Source organism: Denticeps clupeoides, chromosome 20 (assembly GCF_900700375.1).
Source record: "Denticeps clupeoides chromosome 20, fDenClu1.1, whole genome shotgun sequence".
In the NCBI taxonomy this organism is placed as follows: domain Eukaryota; kingdom Metazoa; phylum Chordata; class Actinopteri; order Clupeiformes; family Denticipitidae; genus Denticeps; species Denticeps clupeoides.
In genome coordinates, this window is record NC_041726.1 from 3,473,506 (window position 1) to 3,493,517 (window position 20,012).

Genomic DNA, 20,012 nt, shown 5'->3' on the forward strand with positions numbered 1-20,012 from the left:
TGCGGACAACAGGTCCGTGGGCCCTCCAGCATATAGGGATGATTTAAGGGCTTCGATGGTTGCTGGATTGGCAGGTTTCTGCAGGCTTCTGCTTTTGAGTGACAGAACGTAAAATGGCCTGTACTCTCCGGAGCTGCTATTGGGTGGTGCAATCTAATTCTGCATTTATCTAACGATTTAATTTGATTTTTTTTGCCATGTCTGTTTTGTGGTTGACAGGCTCGGTGGCCACTGCCTGCAGAGACCCCGGAGTCCCCATGAACGGCAGCCGCAACGGCGACGGCCGGGAGCCGGGGGACGTGGTGACCTTCCTCTGCGACCCGGGCTACGAGCTGCAGGGCGAGATGAAGATCACCTGCATCCAGGTGGAAAACCGCTACTACTGGCAACCGAGCCCTCCGGTCTGCATAGGTGAGCTACCCAGCCAGGATCTTCAGGCCAGAGGCACGTGAAAGTGTAAAGTGAAAGTGTAAAGTGCTTGTCACTTGTGACACACAGTGAAATTTGTCCTCTGCATTTAACCCATCACCCTGAGCGAGCAGTGGTCACCTCAGTTGGCACCTTGACGGATCGGGATTCGAACCGGCAACCTTCTGATTACGGGGCCGCTTTCTTAACCGCTAGGCCACCACTGCCCCTAAGTCAGTGTCATTGCGAGCACCATGGGCTCCTAGACCATTTAATATCCATTCTGTCTTAAGACGCTTGCCGAATGGGCTGCATCCAAGCCAAGCTATTGAGGGCCCCGTTGTCCTTCCAGCAACTCGAAAGGAAATAAAGGAACATCTCATTTGGATGTGGGTCGTTTTTTCCTCTTTCCCACTGACGTGACAGAAATATGCACTCCGAACACTCCTCTCTCTGTGTTTTTTTTTTTTTTCCACAGCTCCGTGCGGGGGGAATTTAACCGGCTCGTCTGGGTTCATCCTGTCCCCGAATTACCCTCACCCCTACCCGCACAGCAAGGACTGCGATTGGCTGATAGCCGTCAACCCCGACTACGTCCTGTCTCTTGCCTTCATCAGGTAAGCCGTTCCAGAAATCCCATCATTGGTAATGCTGATTTGCATCATTAATTGCTGCTTGAATAGGCATCAACAGGACAACCCGTCATTAACAAGTAAAAAAATGCAGCTCATATAGTAGTGATGAGGTGAATGAGAACGTTTTAAACATAGCAACTCAAACTTGTGACAGTTAAGGGACCCCAAATTCGGTCCCACTTTGGGAAGTGCTGATTTCCATGATGATGTCATCGCGTCGACGTTGGGAAATGCAAAGTGACGGCATCGTGATTAGCGATATCGCTGCCTATTAACAGTTGGGGTCCAAAGCAGATAATTATCCCAGCTGGAATTCTTTTCTCATTTTGGCAGTAATGACCCCCCCCCCTTTCCGCGATGTCATTTTAAGGTACAGCGCAACATCCTGGGCATGAAAGATGTGACCAATTAATATAAAAGTGGACTTGACAAATGTGTTTCACAGTCAAATAATGCTGCTAATTGCATCCATTTTTCATTTAACCTTTGCACAGCGTGACTTGGGCAGCTGGAGGGGGGGCATGGACGGGCGGGGGGGGGCGGTGGGGGTTCCTTGGAGGTGGGGTCAAAGCGGGGTTAAGTTGGAGTACTATTCGCTGCCAGCATCGGCGATTGGCCCGCCCCACCTTCCGAGTTAATCCGGAAGGCAATGCCCTCCCCCTTCCTGGACGGCCGGCCAGGAGGGGGTGACGTTCTCTGCCCGGCGAGCTGGCCCGGCGCCAAGTCGACGGGGCTGTTGCGCTCCCACCGATCCTCACCACAGCAGCGGTGACTTTGAGCTACCTAGACCAGATCACCTGAACAGCCACTCTTATGTACCGTGAGCGGTGCATTTTGTCCCGTCAGAGAAGACGAGGCGCCATTTCCCTCGTCAATTATGCCCGGCCCAGATTTGCCCGCAAGTTAGCGTCTGCTCCCTCCCGCGTGTCGACTTTGAAGCGGCAAATGCGAATGCTGCGAGGCCGCCCAGAGCGACCCCTCAAACGGGTTCCTAATGAGCATGGCACGGTCCGTTACTGACGCCGTTCCCCGCGCCCCCCCCCCCCCCCCCCCCCCCCCCCCCCCCCCCCCCAAAAGGCCGAGTCCAGGATACGGAGCGGACGAGAATGGAAAATTCCAACTGCGTCCACCTCTATTTCAGCGTTATCCCCGTCCCGCCCGATTCAGCCGTCACAAAGCTAATTGTGAGATGTGTGGCGGCTCCGCAGGCAAACACCAACGCGTCTGGTTATCAAAAATGAATTACGTTTTTTTTTTTTGACGTGCCGTAGAGGACTCTCGTGCCACGTTCTGATTCTCGTTTTCTGTCAACGAGCGCTTAGCCGCGGATTCAGGCTCGGCAGAGGGAAAGTGATCCGATACCTTCTGAAGGGCGCTAACGGCTCCGAGGTTGGGCGTCACCCGCCGCCGGCTCGGCGTAAAAAATCGCAGGGCTCTACGGCAACTGCACCCCGGCACGCTTACATGTTACATTTAACATTTAAGGTGTTTGGCAGACGCCCTCATCCAGAGCGACTTACAACGTGCTTCCATGTTACCATGGATGAAGTGACCAGTTCTGGTTCACCAGGACCCCCAACTATGAATACAATCTTTTTATTCACTCTGTTCTAGTTTCTATACAGAAGTCAGACAAGAAGAAGGTTACAAGTTCATCTAAATATTCTTTAAAGAGGAAGGTGTTGAGCTGCCGTGTGAAGGTGCTCAGTGACTGAGCTGGAAGTTCATTCCACCACCGAGGGGCCGAGACGGAGAAGAGTCTAGATGAGCGTCTTCCTTTTACCTTCAGAGATGGAGGGACCAGGCGAGTTTACGGCGCGTCTCGCTGCGCGTGGTGCGGATAAGGAAGAGTGCCGCACGGCCTCTGGCCGGTCCGGGTCGTCTGGCGAAGGGACACGGGCGAGCCGAAGGCCCGCGGATTAGCGCGAGACTTCGACACCCGCCATCGCGCTGCGCTTGCGTCAGCCGGCGCAACCCGGTGACAGCTTACCTGTCCTGACGTCCCAGGCTTCCTGACAAGACATTGCGTGCGGGGACATTTGTCACACCGTGTCAGTGTAGACGGGAGTTTTCTGAATAAAACTTTTTTGTTTGGTTTTTTTTTTTTGCTTCCATTTGTTGCCCCTGTAGTAGAAATGGCGGGAAAAAAAAAAGAGGTCGTGTGCAAAGACGGTGACACTTGCCCAAACCGTGCATTCATCAGAATGCAAACCAAGAGGCCGGTGGCGGCGAATTCGAATCCCTCCTGGGCCCTCGAATCCTTGTCTCCGCGACGGGAAGGAGGAGGAACAAAACACGCAGTTCGGCCGCGCTGCGTGGTGCGCTGCGGCGGGAGGGAATTTCGGAGAGTCGGGAGACTTTTTAGCCGAAAGCTCAGGCATTGCGAATCTCGGTCGCCGCTCTGGCCCGTCCGACAGGGGGCCTTGTGTCCTGGATTTGCTGAGCCTGAGTTTGTTATCTTGCGGAGCACATGGTGAGCCGCGGGCCCTATTTTGTCGTTTTTTTTATCCGTTTTTCACCTGGCCTTGCGCTGCCGCCCAGTGGGTTCGCAGATTTCTGGAGGTAACATGCGATTTTGTTGTGGTTGGTGTGCTGTATTAAGACTGTATTTAATCAACAAAATTACAGTTATCCCTTAAATCTCATCGGATTACATACATATACCGTTCGCTCTTATAATAACATGGAACAGTGGTGCTGTTTTTTAAAGTCTCTTAATATTCCGAAACGCTTTTCACACTTTATATAAGGTTTTCAAGGCCCATGTGGCTCCTGGCCTGCAATGCAATAGGACCGAGGAATTTGGATGATATGTACATATGGTGTGTCCTGAAAGGTTTCTGCTTCATTTTAATGGTGTCAAAGACAGTGATGATAATACTAATATTAAAGGACCTCAGAGTGATTTTCAGAAGGCTCCGCTGGCAGTTCAGACTCCCTTTTTATGGACAGGGTTATTTCGGGGAATTCTTTGATCTAAACTGACGCATACGGATGCTTTGATCTTCTGCTGTCAATGCCTGTCACTAGCTTCAGCATTGAGCCCAACTACGACTTCCTGTACATCTACGACGGGCCGGACAGTAATAGCCCCCTGATCGGGAGCTTCCAAGACAGCAAGCTTCCGGAGCGGATTGAGAGCAGCTCCAACACCATGTACCTCGCCTTCCGCAGCGACGGCTCTGTCAGCTACGCAGGCTTTCACCTGGAGTACAAAGGTAGGCAGATGTGCGGTCAGACGAGCTTCCGGGACTACCAAAGAAGGTCCAGAAACGAACTTCAACAAGTTACTAGAGCTTGCTGCACCAATCGTCATCTGTTACAATACTTTCTGCATAATGTGTTCAGGAAATATATGTGTATTCATGTTTACTATTGATTATTTCTGCCATTTTTGTTGTTTTCGTTCTTAGCCAAGCTGCGGGAGTCCTGCTTTGACCCTGGAAACGTCATGAACGGGACTAGACTGGGAAGTGACTACAAACTGGGCTCCACGGTGACATTCTACTGCGAGGCCGGCTACGTTCTCCAAGGCTACTCCACTCTGACCTGCATCATGGGCGACGACGGCAGGCCCGGCTGGAATCGAGTCCTGCCCAGCTGCCAAGGTTCGCACTAGCAGCTGTATAAAATACACAAAAAAAATTTAAAACTGATAATGTACGACCTTTAGGGGCCAAAACGAGTGCTTCCATGCTCCCCCACACGTTCAAAGTTTATCACAAATAATAGTATAGGCACTAATATAAGTTATAATAAAACTACTTATATAAACTGGCCAAGTTGACTCAGAATTAAGAAATTATCTTTTCGGAATCTCATAATCTCGTAACCACCGTGAACAAAATGGTAATACAATGGTAATACATCAATATGTACAGACATGGCTTCATCAGAACACTGTAGATGACTTTGATCTTGGCACAGTGCTCTTTTGCAAGCGTTGTGGTGCCTTTTCATGACAGGATTCGTTATTATTAGCGGGGTGTAGATACACCATGGCAGCCAGCAGCCGAGTCGTGTTCAGTCGGCTCAGCCTAATACTTGGTTGAATTCGACCAGTCGTTAATTGATCTATTAAGAGGGCAATTACTTTTTTTTTTTTTCAGATAGATAACGGATCGCTCCCTTAACCCCCGACGTACTCGAGGAAATGCCGTGACAGGCAGCTCCACTCTACTATTGCAACAGCATGAAATAAATATGTGGAATTCCTCTGGAGTGTGAAAGGTTTAAAGAATGCCGAACGACGCTGCCTGAATCACTGAATGGAGACCATAGGGATAAATATTCAATATTAAAAAGAAAAAATAGAGATGTGGACGAGAGCATGTACAAAATCTCAATGCAGCGCGGAGGCAAATATGTGCGCTGCCGTTTTACACCTGGGCAAACTTGGTGGCTTTCCAAGGTTAATGAGGGATCCCTGTGTGTCTGTAGCACCCTGTGGCAGCCGCTCCACGGGGACAGAGGGGACCGTGCTGTCGCCAAACTTCCCCCGGAACTACACCACAGGACACAGCTGCGTCTACGCCATCTCTGTGCCCAGGGAATTTGGTAAGCGCTTAAATGCAGGTGTGGCGAATTTTTCACGAAAAGCAGGTGAAAGTCAACGAACGCAAATCGTCGGCATCCCCCTTCGTAATGCCTTCATGATCCGCTGCATGCTTTTAATGAGAAGAATAATTCATACCGACACATATAGAAATCATGGAATGCTGTATTACAATATGCTGTATTAAGATATTAGTGAAAACAGTTTGGTGCTTATAGTGCATTAGGAAGAAAATATTCATCATAAAGTAGGCATTAACGTTTCAAATGTGCTAAATCAATCTCGTTTTTCTTTTAAAAGGAACTGATGCCATAGTGATTCTAGGAAAAGGTGGCTGGATGAATAGAATGTAATGTCATAAAAATATCTGAAGGTAACATTAGATGGCCGAATGTGAACAGAAGCTTCATTTTCATCTCTATTGAGTCAGTTGCACGTAAGTTGAATCACTGGGCTGTGCGTGATGCGAAATTGGGTTTGATGCAATATGAAAACACTCCTTTGTATCTCGTTTCATTGTTGTTTTAATATCCCCCCCTTCAGAAGTGACCGGGGTAAAGTCTTCGGTGGCTTTAGATATTCTCTTTGCCGCGTGTAATTTCTGCCCGGAGGATTTTGAGTTTTAAAGGAAATGGAAGTGCTCGCTGGTAGCTTAGCAACAAGCCGCCGATTCCCAGTCACTCGTAGAACATGGAAAGCCACCTCCGAGTGCAAAGACCCTCGCAGCAGAAGGGCTGTATGCAATATTAATTTTACATCTGTCGAGGTTTGATTGTCTCACATTTCGTGACGCCTACGTGCCACGACCTAGGATGCTATAGACAGGCGAGACGAAGGGCTCAGTTCACTTGAGCGGTTTTGCTCGAAGGGGCTTTATGGTATTTTACCACAAAATTACTGCTTTCAACTGAGCCACGGCAGGGGTGTCTGTTTGTTCAGTTGCTTCAGTGGTCTTTGCGTGTCCTCGGTTTTCTTTATTGACCACATTGCTGCAAACGTGTCCCCTTTTTCAGTGGTCAGTTAACTATGGATCACTGCTGATTATATTTATATGGTATATACATATAATATGTACGCGGGGCCATTCTCTAACACAGCAGTGATGCTGAAGCAGCTTTTGTAGGCATGCACCAGGCATGTCTGTGCCACTCGGCCCGACCCTCCGAGCTTTGTTCCCATTGGTTACCCATCGTAATCACTATTGTTGGTCATTTGTTGTCAAAACAAATCTTCAGGGGTAGAAATCATCTCACACAAAATTGGAAACTTTTGTGTTGGCACGGAGCATCATGACCGCAAAGGAACATGCTCTTTAATAATATGTTGTACCACTCTGATTTAAGCCAAGCTGTTCCCCTTCAGTAAAAAAATGATTTGGATATTGAAGTTGCACTGGTCAGACAGAGACGTCACAGGACAGGAGCCTGTAATAATGTCTCCGATTTTTTATAAGGACCAGATAGGCCACTGAGTGCTCAGGTTAGCAACGGTTAGCACTGTTTTCCGCTCGGGTAGTGACATGTAATGGAGAGGATTAGTCGTCCCAAAAAAACCTCCCTATCCCTGTGACCCAGTCCTGTCACTCTTCCCAGCATGCAGTTTACCCTGTCAGGGCATGAGATATCCCATTAAGATGCAGGCATTTGTTTTCTGCAAACGGCAACAGTGAAAAAAACTTTTTTTATTTTGTAAGGATCTTACATTTAAACGGGGGGGGGGGGGGTTGGGAATTTTGCAAACCCCCTTCCTCACACAGACTCACTCAACGTAACCGTATGCTAATGCGAAGCGCTGTCAGGAGTTCCCCTGGTGGTTCATTTGCCGCTCTCTGGGCGTCAGCCACAAAGCCCGTAATCTGGAGCAGGAAGGGCGGAAACAAGATGGATGTCAATTGCGGGGAAGATGCGATTAGGGCAAAGGCGGCGGCGGCAAGGAACAGAACACGCAGCAGAACCCGGGCCCCGCAGGGCCAAAGACGTAGAGTCGGGCATTCGCTTTAGCTAGCCACGTGGACTTGAGATTCGGTAGCTATATAGACATGATATATGGACGGGGGGCCTTAATTTTTCAAGCAACTAGCGTAGATGTGCTGTCTGATGGCTGTCAGCCTTAATAGGGGTTGATTAGGTTAAAGGTGTCGGGTTTTGGGTTACATGCCTGCGAAACAAAAAGAAGCGGTAAAAAAAAAAAAAAAAAAAACGTAACTGGAGCGAGATCAATAATGACACAAACAGACAGAAGACTGGAAGTGAGGCGTTCGGTAACGTTATCAGCTTCCTCCCAGGTAATACCTCTGGCATCAGTGCCGCAAACACGAGCCGCGATATTAGGTTTGTTGCTTCTGTTGGAGAAGGGGCTTTTATTGGTCTCCGTCTGCAAAACAAAAGTTGCTCTCGCTGCATATCAACCAGAACAAATAGACACACACTGACGCACACACACACACACACAAGCATACAAATATAGTGCGTGCAGTGCACACTGCAACATGTGTGTGGTTTTGCACGGGCCTGATGTTTCCTCAGGTGATCCCTGAGGATCCCAGTGTGAAGTGTAAGAGTAAGCTGCTGGACCTCCACACACAAGCAGAACACCGTTACCCTTATCCAGAGCGACTTACAATCAGAAGTTACAGGGACAGTCCCCCTGGAGCAATTTAGGGTTAGTGTCTTGCTCAGGGACATGATGGTAGTAAATGGGATCAGAACCCGGGTCTTCTGGTTCATAGGCGAGTTTGTTACCCACTAGGCTACTACCACCATTTTCTAAAATAGACTTCCTTCGTTTCTTCAGGAGTTGCCGTACCTATTTCTGAGCAGCTCTCATGCAAACGTCTTCCTAATACTGGACAATTTAACCTCTACCCTTCAATTAGTGTTCACACGGCCATCAGCATACACATCTCTACCATAGTTATCTATAGTGGACCACGTCACTACCAAGTCCGCAGGCAGGATATCATTCAAGAATTCCGATTGACACTAGTTGACATCTGACACATATTTCACAGCATCGCCAAAAATTCTGCACTACTCGACTGCACATATTCTGACGTCACATGCTTCAGATTCATTTGAGTTCTGTTCTCATTAACCATGCAGTGACACTTGTGCCCTGTAGTTCGTCATCCTGGAAGACGCCACTCCCATCGGGACAAAAAGGTTAATGATAGGATAAAGGTTATCAGTCACCATCACTTTGCATTGATTTGCAATGACACTTCAGTCTAAGGGGACAATTGCAACCAGAAACGGCACCATGATGTATTTTAACATTTTTTACAGTATTTCTTTACGTAAGCATTTATTCATTTATTCGGAGACCCTGGTCCCTGTACAATCAAGCTGTCAAGACTACAGTGATGATCTTAAAATCTTAATTTGCTGCCTGGTTTTTAAAAGACAGAAGACAGAAAGGATTTGTGGGGAAGGCATATAATTGCTAGCAATCCAAATACACAGAAATCAAGGAGTTTTTTATACTTCCTATAATGAGTTCAATAATGACACAAATAGACAGTAGACCGGAAGTGAGGCATTCGGTAATTTCATCAGCTTCGACGCTATTTTAATTCAAGTCATTCATCAATATCTGGAGTCCTTTGCTCTAGTATTTACTAGGGGTGTTGGAATTAATCGTATAATCGATGCAGATGTGTACGATCCATGCATCCATGCAGTGCAGAACATAATCAATTACATCATAATGACATTGCTTGGTGATGCCGGTGGCGGCATAAGACTTCTCGTTAAAAAGTACTGCTGGTAGTGACTGTGGCTGCCTAATCTGAGTACAGGCTCAAAAGCGGGCTTTTAAAAGAAAAGATTAGCAGTCTCTGAGTGTCCAGAGATCTACAACACGACATTATCGTCTTACCGGCAGTTTAGGAAATGATGTATATTTCTTTGCACTGAGCCCCGCGGAGGGCGCAGTTTTGCCACGTTCGGTCTGAAAGTTCAGTCCGCGCTCACCTGACGCCATGTACGTCTGAACCAGGCATTTTTTCTGGCCTTTTTGGCTTCAGGTTGTAATGGGTTTTGAAAGGAGGGCCGCCGGGAAAAAGAGAATCTCTCTCTGTATTTATTTGGTCTTTAACTGCTCGTACATGAGACGGGACATTACACGTACCAAACGTCGATGCTTTAATGTAAGACTAAATGAAATAATAAAAAGGACCACAGGACCTGCACCAGGACCAAGGCAGACGACTGACTCCGCCCACTGCATGGTGCTGTGTGCATTTAAAGGAGAACTGCCAGAGAACATGACTGTTACAAGGTGAGCGCGGACTGAACGACGACAGTTTTTCTGCTCATTGTAGCAAATCAAAGCGCCAAACCCAGCTGTAGGAGACCTTAACTCTTGTATCTGAAAACATCATGTGACAATGTAGAAAATTTCAGTGGCGAAATCGAAACATTGATAATCGTAATCGGAACGAATCGTGAGACCAGTGAAGGTTCACACCTCTAGTATTTACAGATATAAGCTGACCTTAACTAATATTACAACCCAAGTAAGATATGACTGCCATGTGATTGCTAAGATAACAAAAATGATCAACAACATTTATTTCTTATATAACCCAAAATCACATACAGTACGTCTCAATGGACTTTGACATGCCCTGGAGTTGGCCCCCCACACTTGACCCTTCTGCACACAAGGAAACCTGAGATCAAAGTGGCCAATATGCCAAAGTGGAGCTTGCAAGCTTTGAACTTTTGCATATAGAATAAAATACAAAAAAATAGCGACTCCATGTGAAATCTGCCCTTCATAGAAAAATATGTTTGAATGCCTCATGTCATGTTCAGTGCATTCTGAAATCAGGACTATTTGTTCCTTTTCAACCACTATGCAAATTGTACTGTACAACAAAATGAACATGCAGAACTAACATATCATTCACATATTTTCAATATCATGGCATCCTAGTTCTTTTAAGCTGCTATTTAGAGAGCACTTCATATTGACACCCCCTTAAGTATACACTCTCTATCACTTTCAGGTAGCAAAGGTGTAATAATAATATTCGTAATGAAATAATGTGCCGTGCAAAGTGCATTATAGTGCTTTTCACAGTGACTGCTGTAATGTAGAATTATATAGAACGCTACATAGAACAGTGTATTTCTGAACAGTCTTTTCATTGCCGTTTTTTTGCATCAATTTCTCATAACTCAGTATTAGCTGCACAGTATCTGCAGAGTAGATGCAACTATTCATATGTCATTGTATCACAAATAAGACAGGCCGAAAAGCATTATGCACAGCACATTATACGTGTTATGAATATGCGTATACCGCATTACGCAAGAGATTCTAAACGGTTTCAAAGGCGCCGATGAGCAACGCCGCGCCAGACACACAGTTTTAGGCAGCATGAGTGAATGTACGCGGCTCGTGAAATGTCCTTTAGAAAATGAAATCATGTTCTGATTGGACACATGCTGACGCTGCAAACTCAGACCAACATAGTCGTTAGTCGTGGTCCCTTCTGAAACCGTTTTTAGTGTCACATTCGAAATCGGCTTAGCCTAGACCTGGACATTGGCTTTGGTTACATGACCGATTTGGAAATCAGTACGACTCCATTCAAAATGTATATCTTAATTTTTTGTGTGCGTGTGTGCATGTGTGTGTGTCCTTTGGTTGATAGAAATACAGCCAGCCACTTTATGATTGGCCATCATATACAGCAGCCATGGATATTATTGCTCTGATGCTGTGGAGACACTCCTTTGCAGCTGATTCGTCCTTTACACTGCAGCGCGCTAAAAATAACAGCTCTCTTCCAGCAGACCGCGCAGTGGGTTTCACAGATAGAAAAGAGAGTCCGAGGTGAGCCGTGGGGACCGTGATCACTTAATCCCAGAGAGAGGTTGTTGTCACAGCGTAGGATGCATTTTTATAAAAAGATAAAAAAAAATAAAAAGAGGGGCTCTTGTTGGGGCAGAACGGGAACCTGGTTTATTTTAAGCGCTGCAACGTGGAACTTTGGCATATATAACCCACCCCGGTCCACAACAGACACACACACACGCTCAGCTCCCACGCCATTCATACATTCATTTCCCCGAGACGTGGAGGCGCTGTTAAAAAATGCAGTGCTCTGCAGCCGTTTTTTAATGTTTCATTATTCTGTCACAAAGAATGATAGCAGCGATATTTCAGACAATGACAGGTTTGGTCTAGGAGATGAATAATTCAGGGCAGCCCCCCCCACCACCACCACCATCTCGCTGGCCTGAGGCATCCTCTGCAAGAGCATGGAGGGATCCTCGCTGACGAATCAGCTTCAATGCAGAAAAAAAGTTTAATGGCCTTTGAATGTTAAATATTGCACAAATGCTACAAACATTAACTTGAAGCCTCACAGAATGGTGTGTGTGTGTGGGTGTGTGTGTGTGTGTGTATGTCAAATTTGCTGTAGGCTTTACATGTTTTTTTATGGTTCCTGAATGTTTGAATTGAACGACCTGCTGCATACTCTTTCCTATCTGAAGCAGCAGTGCATTAAAAAGCCTCTTAGTACTTGAGATGTAAATGTCTGAAAGACCTTGTTGCATATGCACCTCTGCTATTTGTTGGTTTTGCTTAAGCGATATCTTAAGGCAATGATTAATATTCAAGTTAACCTTGGTTTTTCGTTCCTGGCACTTTAATGAGCTCTACTGTCGAAGCGTTTGCTTTGTTTTGTAGTACTTTACAACTATAAATTCTACGTATGAACTAATAGCTGTAAATTCAGAAATTGTGCCACGACCATTCCATACAGACATGCAAATCTGGCTCAGTTTGGAGTCCCTAGAAGGTTCAATCCCTGTATATAAAAAAAACTATTATCTTCCAATCCTTTTCACATTTATTTCTGTCCTCTTAAAGCAGATATAACCAGAAGAACAGTGCATGTCACGTAATGACATAATGAAGACATATATGTAATACCATGTACTTTGTCTAATGGAATGATTTGTAATATTGCAGGGCAGTGCAAGTTATTGGAAGGTATAATCCAATATTTTGAAATAGGAAGCGCATCCAATTCCTTTATATTTGAAGGTGCTAGCTGTGATTTGTCACTCGGGTGGATATGTGAGCAGGCTTGAGAGCCTCATCCCTGCCCCCACCACCACCCTTCAAGGCATCATGCAAATTGTCGAGAATCTGATATTTATAGCTACTCTGGAATGGAATTCATCTCTTGTTAATGTGCAGATTGTGTGTGTGTGTGTTTATATATAATGGTATATAACAAACACACACACAAACATATCACCTCACTTCACATCTAAGAGCCATTTCCCTCATTAGAGGAATCGTAATTAGAGTGTAATGGAAACATAAGGCAGTAGGAGTGGGCTCATGGCTGGGAATTGCTTGTCCTGTGCAGTTCGAGGCTTGGCCGCCTGCCTGTTGGGTTTTGCCGTGTAACAGTTGTAGTGGAAGAAGAATTCCGGCGCCAACCTCGCAGCCGGCGATATTGTGAAGAACCTCCTCCAGACGTAGCGCTCCGTGGATTTAATGCGCAGCCTTGTACAGACAAGGCGGGTCGCTGCCTTCACCTCTGCATGGCGAAGATTCGCAGGGTCTGCTTATTGTTTTACGTTGTCCTAAACTCCACCAAAGCTTACAAGGAGACCTAGAGCCCGGCAGCAAGGATCTATTGTCCGGCAGCAAGGATCTATTGTAGGCTCTCCCAAATGGTCAGTCTTTGATCAGATGTGTAGGGAAACAGAAGTGCAAAAAATGCAGCTAATTCATCTTCTAGAGAAGTCAGTCTAGAATTTTCCATTTCCATTTTTTTGACATTGGCACTTCTGACAGCCCCTCTCTTTGTAGTCTCAGGTAAGATGACCTGATGTGACCATGACACATGGCAGGCCCCACCTAGTTCAGTAGCAAACCTGGATTTTCCTCTTTTACAGTGATGGTTTGCGGATAGCAGCGCTTATTCTGGCACACATAATCAAATACGATGAAGACAGCATATGAAGGCTAATCACAGGGGCCAGGGATTTTTTTTAAGCCTCGCCCTCAGGCTGGAACTTGACCACCGGCTCTCTCGCAAAGCATCAGCACATCTTCACCCCCTGCTATGCCAGGAAGGTCTCAGGCAAGAACATCTCTTCCACCTTTTTTTTTTTATGTTCAATAATTTATCTCCAATATCTAGTAGGTGAACATTAAAAGCTAGCAGTTAATAGTGTGGTGTTGGAAAAAATGGGCCTTATTTTCCCAGAACAGTCATGATGTAATGCTGGGGAATTTTCTTTCCGACCAAGTCCGCCTAATACACCACATTAGTCAACCGGCTTGTCATAAGCCATCAGCTCATTAGTTGAAGTGGACAGAGCTAATCCCAGCTGAGATGAGTATCTGCAGGACACTGGCACGTGAGGACTATGATTGCACAGGGAACCTGAAAGTCAATTCATGAATCATTACTGTCCGAAAAGATATGCAATTACCATGCAATTAACCACAAAAGGAGTAAATTGAACCATAAAACACTGTCAGCCTGATTCATACCAGATATATGTTGGGTCTTGTGGGTTTTGCAAAAGGTTGTGTTAAATTCTCTGTTTTCAAACTGCATCGCTATGCACTAGGTGTGAAGGGGTGTTCACTAGGATAAGGTGAAAGCGTAAATAAATCGGGATGAGGAAATGGCGTTTGTGATAGCTGTCAATCATCGGACTCCACCCATTTTAAACTTTCTAAAGATAACTTTCCATAAAGATTGTATTCTGTGGGACGGAAGTAATTGCACGCCAACAAACAGGGTAGTTAGCGTTCAGAGCATTTATTTAAGGCCTTTGACCTCATACTAGCCAGTTTATGCCAGTTTGAAAATAGTGCCCTTAGGTCATGCTGCTAACACTGAACCAACACCATCTCTACGTGCTAAACCAACATACTCCTCATTTCAGCCGCTTTGTCATTGCCTGCCTCTACATACTTTCTTAATTGGGGTTTTTGATTATGCTAATGCACCTTCCACCTACTTCTGCCCGCTGACTGTGGTGGAAAGAAAGCACAGTCGTTTGTGTAACACCCACTTTCCCTGAAATCACAAACCAGCTTACCGTAAAGTGACACCTGAAATAACATCGCCCGAGGTTAAGACTACGCAGAAGCGGATTGTTCTCTGTTGTGTTTTTCTTTTTTCTTTTATCGCGAATAACAGGTCAGCCACAAGTAATTTGCAACGTTACGGTGATGCATCGTCCACCCGCCTCGAAAGGTCAGAGGTTTTAAACACCCACTTTTAAACAACCCTTGTGTGCCTGAGAAGCATTGCCCCTTTATATATCGAACGGGGGGGGGGGGGGGTTGAAACTGTAATTAGTAGGTGTAAATTTGAGTACCAGATTAGTGCGTCCTCCATCAAAGAATTCTGCAAATGTGGCACAAACATTCACTCCAACATGAACTGATTAGGATCTTCTGGTCAAAGGTCAGGGTCTTTCATCCCATTTTTATGAATGCTACACGTCCAACATTGAAGGATGTTGGTGGCCAAAGGTTGTTATCCCTTTATTCTCACCTTCTGGAGAATACAATACATAGAATTGTCACGGCCAACGTACCACCTCCAGCCCACCAGAGGGAGCAAGATCAGCCGGGGAGACAGCCCTTATCCAGAGCGACATACAATCAGTAGTTACAGGTACAGTCCCCCCCCTGGAGCAACTTAAGGATAAGTGTCTTGCTCAGGGACACAATGGTAGTAAGTGGGAACCTGGGTCTTCTGGTTCATAGGCGAGTGTTTTACCCACTAAGCTACTACCACCCTATACTTCCCTATACACCCTATACCACCACCTTTTGATCCTGCCTTTTGACCACGACCTTTGCCCTACCCTCAACCTTGAGTTTGCCTGCCCCCTTTTGCAATGACGATACCTGTATGCTGCCCCACCATCCTGCCACCGGTAGCCGAGCAACAGCGTCCGCCTGTGCCTGTCCCACTCCCCGTGCGACGACTGTCTGCGAGCGCGTCCCCGAACTCGCGCGATGGCAAGAATGTTTTTACCCTCTTCAAGTTTAGCACATGTCCACTTGGAATCGTGGATGAACTGGTTTTGGTGGTCAAATGATTATGGTCACTGATGGTGTTCTACAATTTAGTGGGATGGTTACGTGCATTCTTACAAATGCACCCGGGCTTCCAAAGTGAATAAAACATCTGACCTTACTCTCACATCCCACCTGCTTCCTGTGTCACCGCTCCGTCCCTCCGGTCCTAAATGGCACCAGCCTGGTGCAGCTTCGTCCTTCGTCCCATGTTCCACCGCACCTGATTCAGCTCAGTGATTTATTTCATGTATTTGTCATTTTTGTCAGATGTGGCATTAACAAGAAACGATCAAATGTAGGAAAATAGTACATTCTTTAAGTGTGTTTGATTGTTAATTAGACATGCGTTGGTTTCTGGTATAACTTCCCTGTGAAAAGGGAATATGCATTGTCTGCAAAAAATAAACTCTCGTGTGAACGCTGCCAAATATGAAAGTCAACTGTTGTCATGTTCAGAGGGAAACCTTCATCCATGCATCATGCAGTTGGGCTCCCGGCTGTGCCTCTCGCATCCTTTCGAGGCAGCTGTGTGAACCAGGCCGGCTCGCTTCGTTGGACGGTCTTCCGTCATTACAGTTATTGCTGTAACTCCGGCTAGGACTGCTGTACCTGTAGAGTCACCAGCATGTCCTCTGATCCTTTGATGTGGTGACAGGATTCAATTATTCATGGGCTGCCGGCAGGGAGGCAACGCAGGAAGCATTTTATAGAAGGGAAATGTAGAAAAGGGCCCACTGTAGCGAGGACCACTAATGAAAATTAGATTGAAATGATTATATTACGCAATGAGAATGATGCGTTAACTCATTATCATGCACTCATCTCACCAGAACACCATTACGTCCTAGCGGCTGGACCATTTAGCTGATCGGTCTGGCAGAGGCTGTCGTGACGAGGATCTTCGTCCTTGGCCGAATCGGGACCCTGCGCGTACAGCCGTGCGGCCTGATCCAAACGAGCGAGCGACGGAGAGGAGGAGAGTGATGGAGATGATCGACCGCAGCCTCCCTGAGGGGCGTCTAATTCGCCTGTGATGCAGGGCACAAAGGCGGCGGTGGGAGATCGCTCCTCGACAAAAGGCGCCGCGGAGCGCTGTTGACACGCCGCGGCTGCCGCAGCCCTCGGCCCGACGAGCCTCGGCTCCGGCTCTCCAGAGCCCCTGCAGATTGGCTGAATCATGATTATAGGATCAGAATAATATGTATGTTTTGCGTCTGAGTCCCGCTGGGTGCGACAGCAGGGCCGTGGATGTGCCCATTCTTCAGTATAGCACAGTACATTCTGCCACGCTTAACGATGCTATGGCTTATAAAATAGAGACTGGTGTTCCACTTCCATTATTCTCATATGGATTATGCAGTACGGCTAGATCTTACATAATTTCATTCAAAAAAGGGTTTTCTTAATATCTATGTAGATGTACATGTAAATATGTGTTTGATTGGGGCCAAAGAGTTTAAGGTTTAACCTTCTGAATCGAAATGTGGAAAGAAGTCACCTTTTCACTAATTGTCAGAGATGCACTGGGACCTTTCTTCTCAAAATGTGGTGCGGTGGTAAATACACCGTAGTTATTACTTTTTAATCTCCTCGGTGTGGTGTAGTTAACATCCTCAACGTGTGCTTGACTGTAGTGCAGGAGAAGAAGACAATAAAGGGGCAGTGGTGGCCTAGCGGTTAAGGAAGCGGCCCCGTAATCAGGAGGTTGCCGGTTCGAATCCCAATCTGCCAAGGTGCCACCGAGGTGCCACTGAGCAAAGCACCGTCCCCACACACTGCTCACTCAGGGTGATGGGATAAATGCAGAGGACAAATTTCACTGTGTGCAGTATCACATGTGACAATCACTTCACTTTAAAGGAATAGCTGCCAAATACCGGGAGCTAAGCGCGGCGTCCTGCCCGGGATTGCGGGTCGCCGTATCTCCGCGCTTCCAGTGTGTCAGACAGATAGGGGAGGCGTATCTGCCTGACTCCCCGATTCAGTACCAGTCGGCGCGGGACTATTTCCTGTATCTCTTATACAAATCGGCGCCTGTCTCCTCCGCGCCCCCATTCATCCTCGCCTCTCTTCCCCGGAGCGGCCCTCCTCTGTCCCCACCGCGTGGCGGGAACGGTAGCGGCAGCCCTCTGACGCGCGGCCCTCGATTTATTATCGTCCCCGAACGAAGACAATGCAAAGTGCCCTGACACGCATGACATTTTCTCTTTTCTGTAAAGGAAAGCGGACGGGAAAAAAGCCCTCGACATGATTCCCACACGTCCGGAATCGGGTGTGACATTTGGCGGAAATGTAAACGTTAATAATTTACAGCCGGGCCTGTGTGCCGCGGCGAGACGGGTAAAGCGCGTCCTTATTATTGCCCTTATTACGCGCATCGTAAAAGGACGTGGAATTGCCCCTTTTTACACGTTGGAGGTTTTTTTAGGTGTTCCTGGGTAACGGATACTTGTCTCCAGAAAATGAGGGCGTCCGTTATATGAGCAGAAAAGGAAGATGATTTGGTGTGACTGCGCTCCACTTTGGCGGCCCGTCCCCTTCTCCTAGAGCATCCGTCCCCGGGCTGGAGAAATGAGGCTTTCGATGTGCCAATACGAAGGGCAATGGGGTCTGATGTGCCAGGCAGAGGTCCAGGGCGACCGTGGAGCGGAGGCATGGGGGCGGCGTGCCCGCGAAGCAGAGCGGCAGGGGCTCAGGTGGCCTTGGCGCCGCCGCTCCGACCTCCTCCTGCGGGGACCCGGGTGTTCACTTAGGCGAACAAAGTGGGAGAAGAAGAACGGGGCTTTTTCGGTTGGGCGGCGTTTCCCCTGAGTGTATCGTGAGAGTGTGTGTAATAGTGCGGGCGGCGTCCAATGGAGGTGCTCCGTCGCCCTCGTAACAAGACGTAAATAAACTGGACGTGGAATTGGCCTTTTTACACGTTCCTGGGTACGGAAGTAATATCGGTGACGGTTGAAGAAAGGAAAATGACACTTGGGCACCCCGTCCCCTTCTCCAGGAGCATTTCCGGAGAACTTGGATTTACCGACGTGCCAATACGAAGGGCAATGGTGTCTGATGTGCCAGGCAGGGGTCCGGGTGGACCGCGCGGGGACTTATAAGGGCTCAGGTGGCCTTGGTGCTGGCGCGGGGACCCCGGTGTTCACTTAGGCGAACAAAGTGGGAGAAGAAGAACGGGGCTTTTTTGTGTGCACGTTCCGGCCTAATGGAGGCGCACTTCGGCACAATTCCAGCAAGCAGCCGGCCACACCTGCGCGCTCGGCAGTGCCGGCACCGTCTCCGGCGGGAACGCTCGTCTCCATGGAAACGGCCGAGCGAAGACGCCGCAGCCTGGCCCCGCGCTGTCAACGCACCGTGACGCGGGCGTGTGGATCCCGGCGCTCCCTCTCCATCGGCCTCTGTCTCTCGTTCTTCCCCTCCTCCTCCTCCTCTCGCTCTCTCCGGGAGTGTCCCTCCCCCTTTCAAGTTGTCCCTCCAGAAGCTCCGGCTCTTTCATGCGGCCCCGCTGTTCTCCGCTCTGCTTTGTGACTCAGTCGTCCTGTCTTCTTCCTACCTCCGTCTCCTCCTCTGCTCTCCTCCTTTCTTTCCCTATCTTGCTCTTTGTTTCCCCTTCTTCCCCCACGCAGAACGCGGCTGAAGGGTGCCATCCCTCTCTTTGTGTCGCCGCTGTCGGCGCGTCACGCCTGGGCCTGACACGGCCCTCTTATCGTGTGACGGGCGCCCTGATTGGCCGCGGCTGATACTAAGGGAAACAGGGCGGGCGGAGAGTCGCCCCAAGATCTGATTAGAAGAGTCGCCGTGGCACTATCTGGCACTTCGGTAAACACGCTTTTCCAGCGCCTCCTCGGATGGAGACGGCGTAGAGTGCGAAGGGGGCTGAGACGGCGGGAAGTGACGCCCCAGTCGCTGGAGGCGGCGATAACAAGCCTCCCGTCTTCTGGGCGTGCCTCTGATGTCACGAACTCTGCTAAAACTCACCACTCTCTTCAAACATGGCGTCTTTTGTCGCATTACCATGGCACGAGTACTGGGTCAGTACTTTATTGGTGTTTATTCATCTCAGCAGGACCAGTGTTTCGCCTTTATTCTGTGTTCCTTCTCAGCTCTTGAAATATCGATCCCTAAGCCAACTCAAAAATCTCTGGAATCGGCTCCTTGTGTTCACGTGGACTGTGGAAACATGGTGGGGTTCCACTTCGTATGACATCCTTGTCATTCATTTTGACCCACACTCATCTTTGTAGTTCACCTTTTTTTTTTTCCCCATTGATGGCAATGGGGTTTTTCTCAGCAAATGGAACAAACTTCAGTTGTCATCAAACTTTGGA

The 20,012-nt window shown here is 47.7% G+C and overlaps 1 protein-coding gene across 1 annotated transcript in view; it reads left to right on the plus strand.

The window, feature by feature from the left end:
• LOC114769910 (CUB and sushi domain-containing protein 3-like) overlaps positions 1–20,012 on the plus strand; it is a 324,749-nt gene that overhangs the window by 222,275 nt on the left and 82,462 nt on the right. The window contains 5 exon segments of the mRNA XM_028963275.1: positions 220–411; positions 887–1,025; positions 4,074–4,261; positions 4,457–4,651; positions 5,484–5,600. Of these exon segments, the coding sequence (XP_028819108.1) occupies positions 220–411; positions 887–1,025; positions 4,074–4,261; positions 4,457–4,651; positions 5,484–5,600 (831 nt within the window).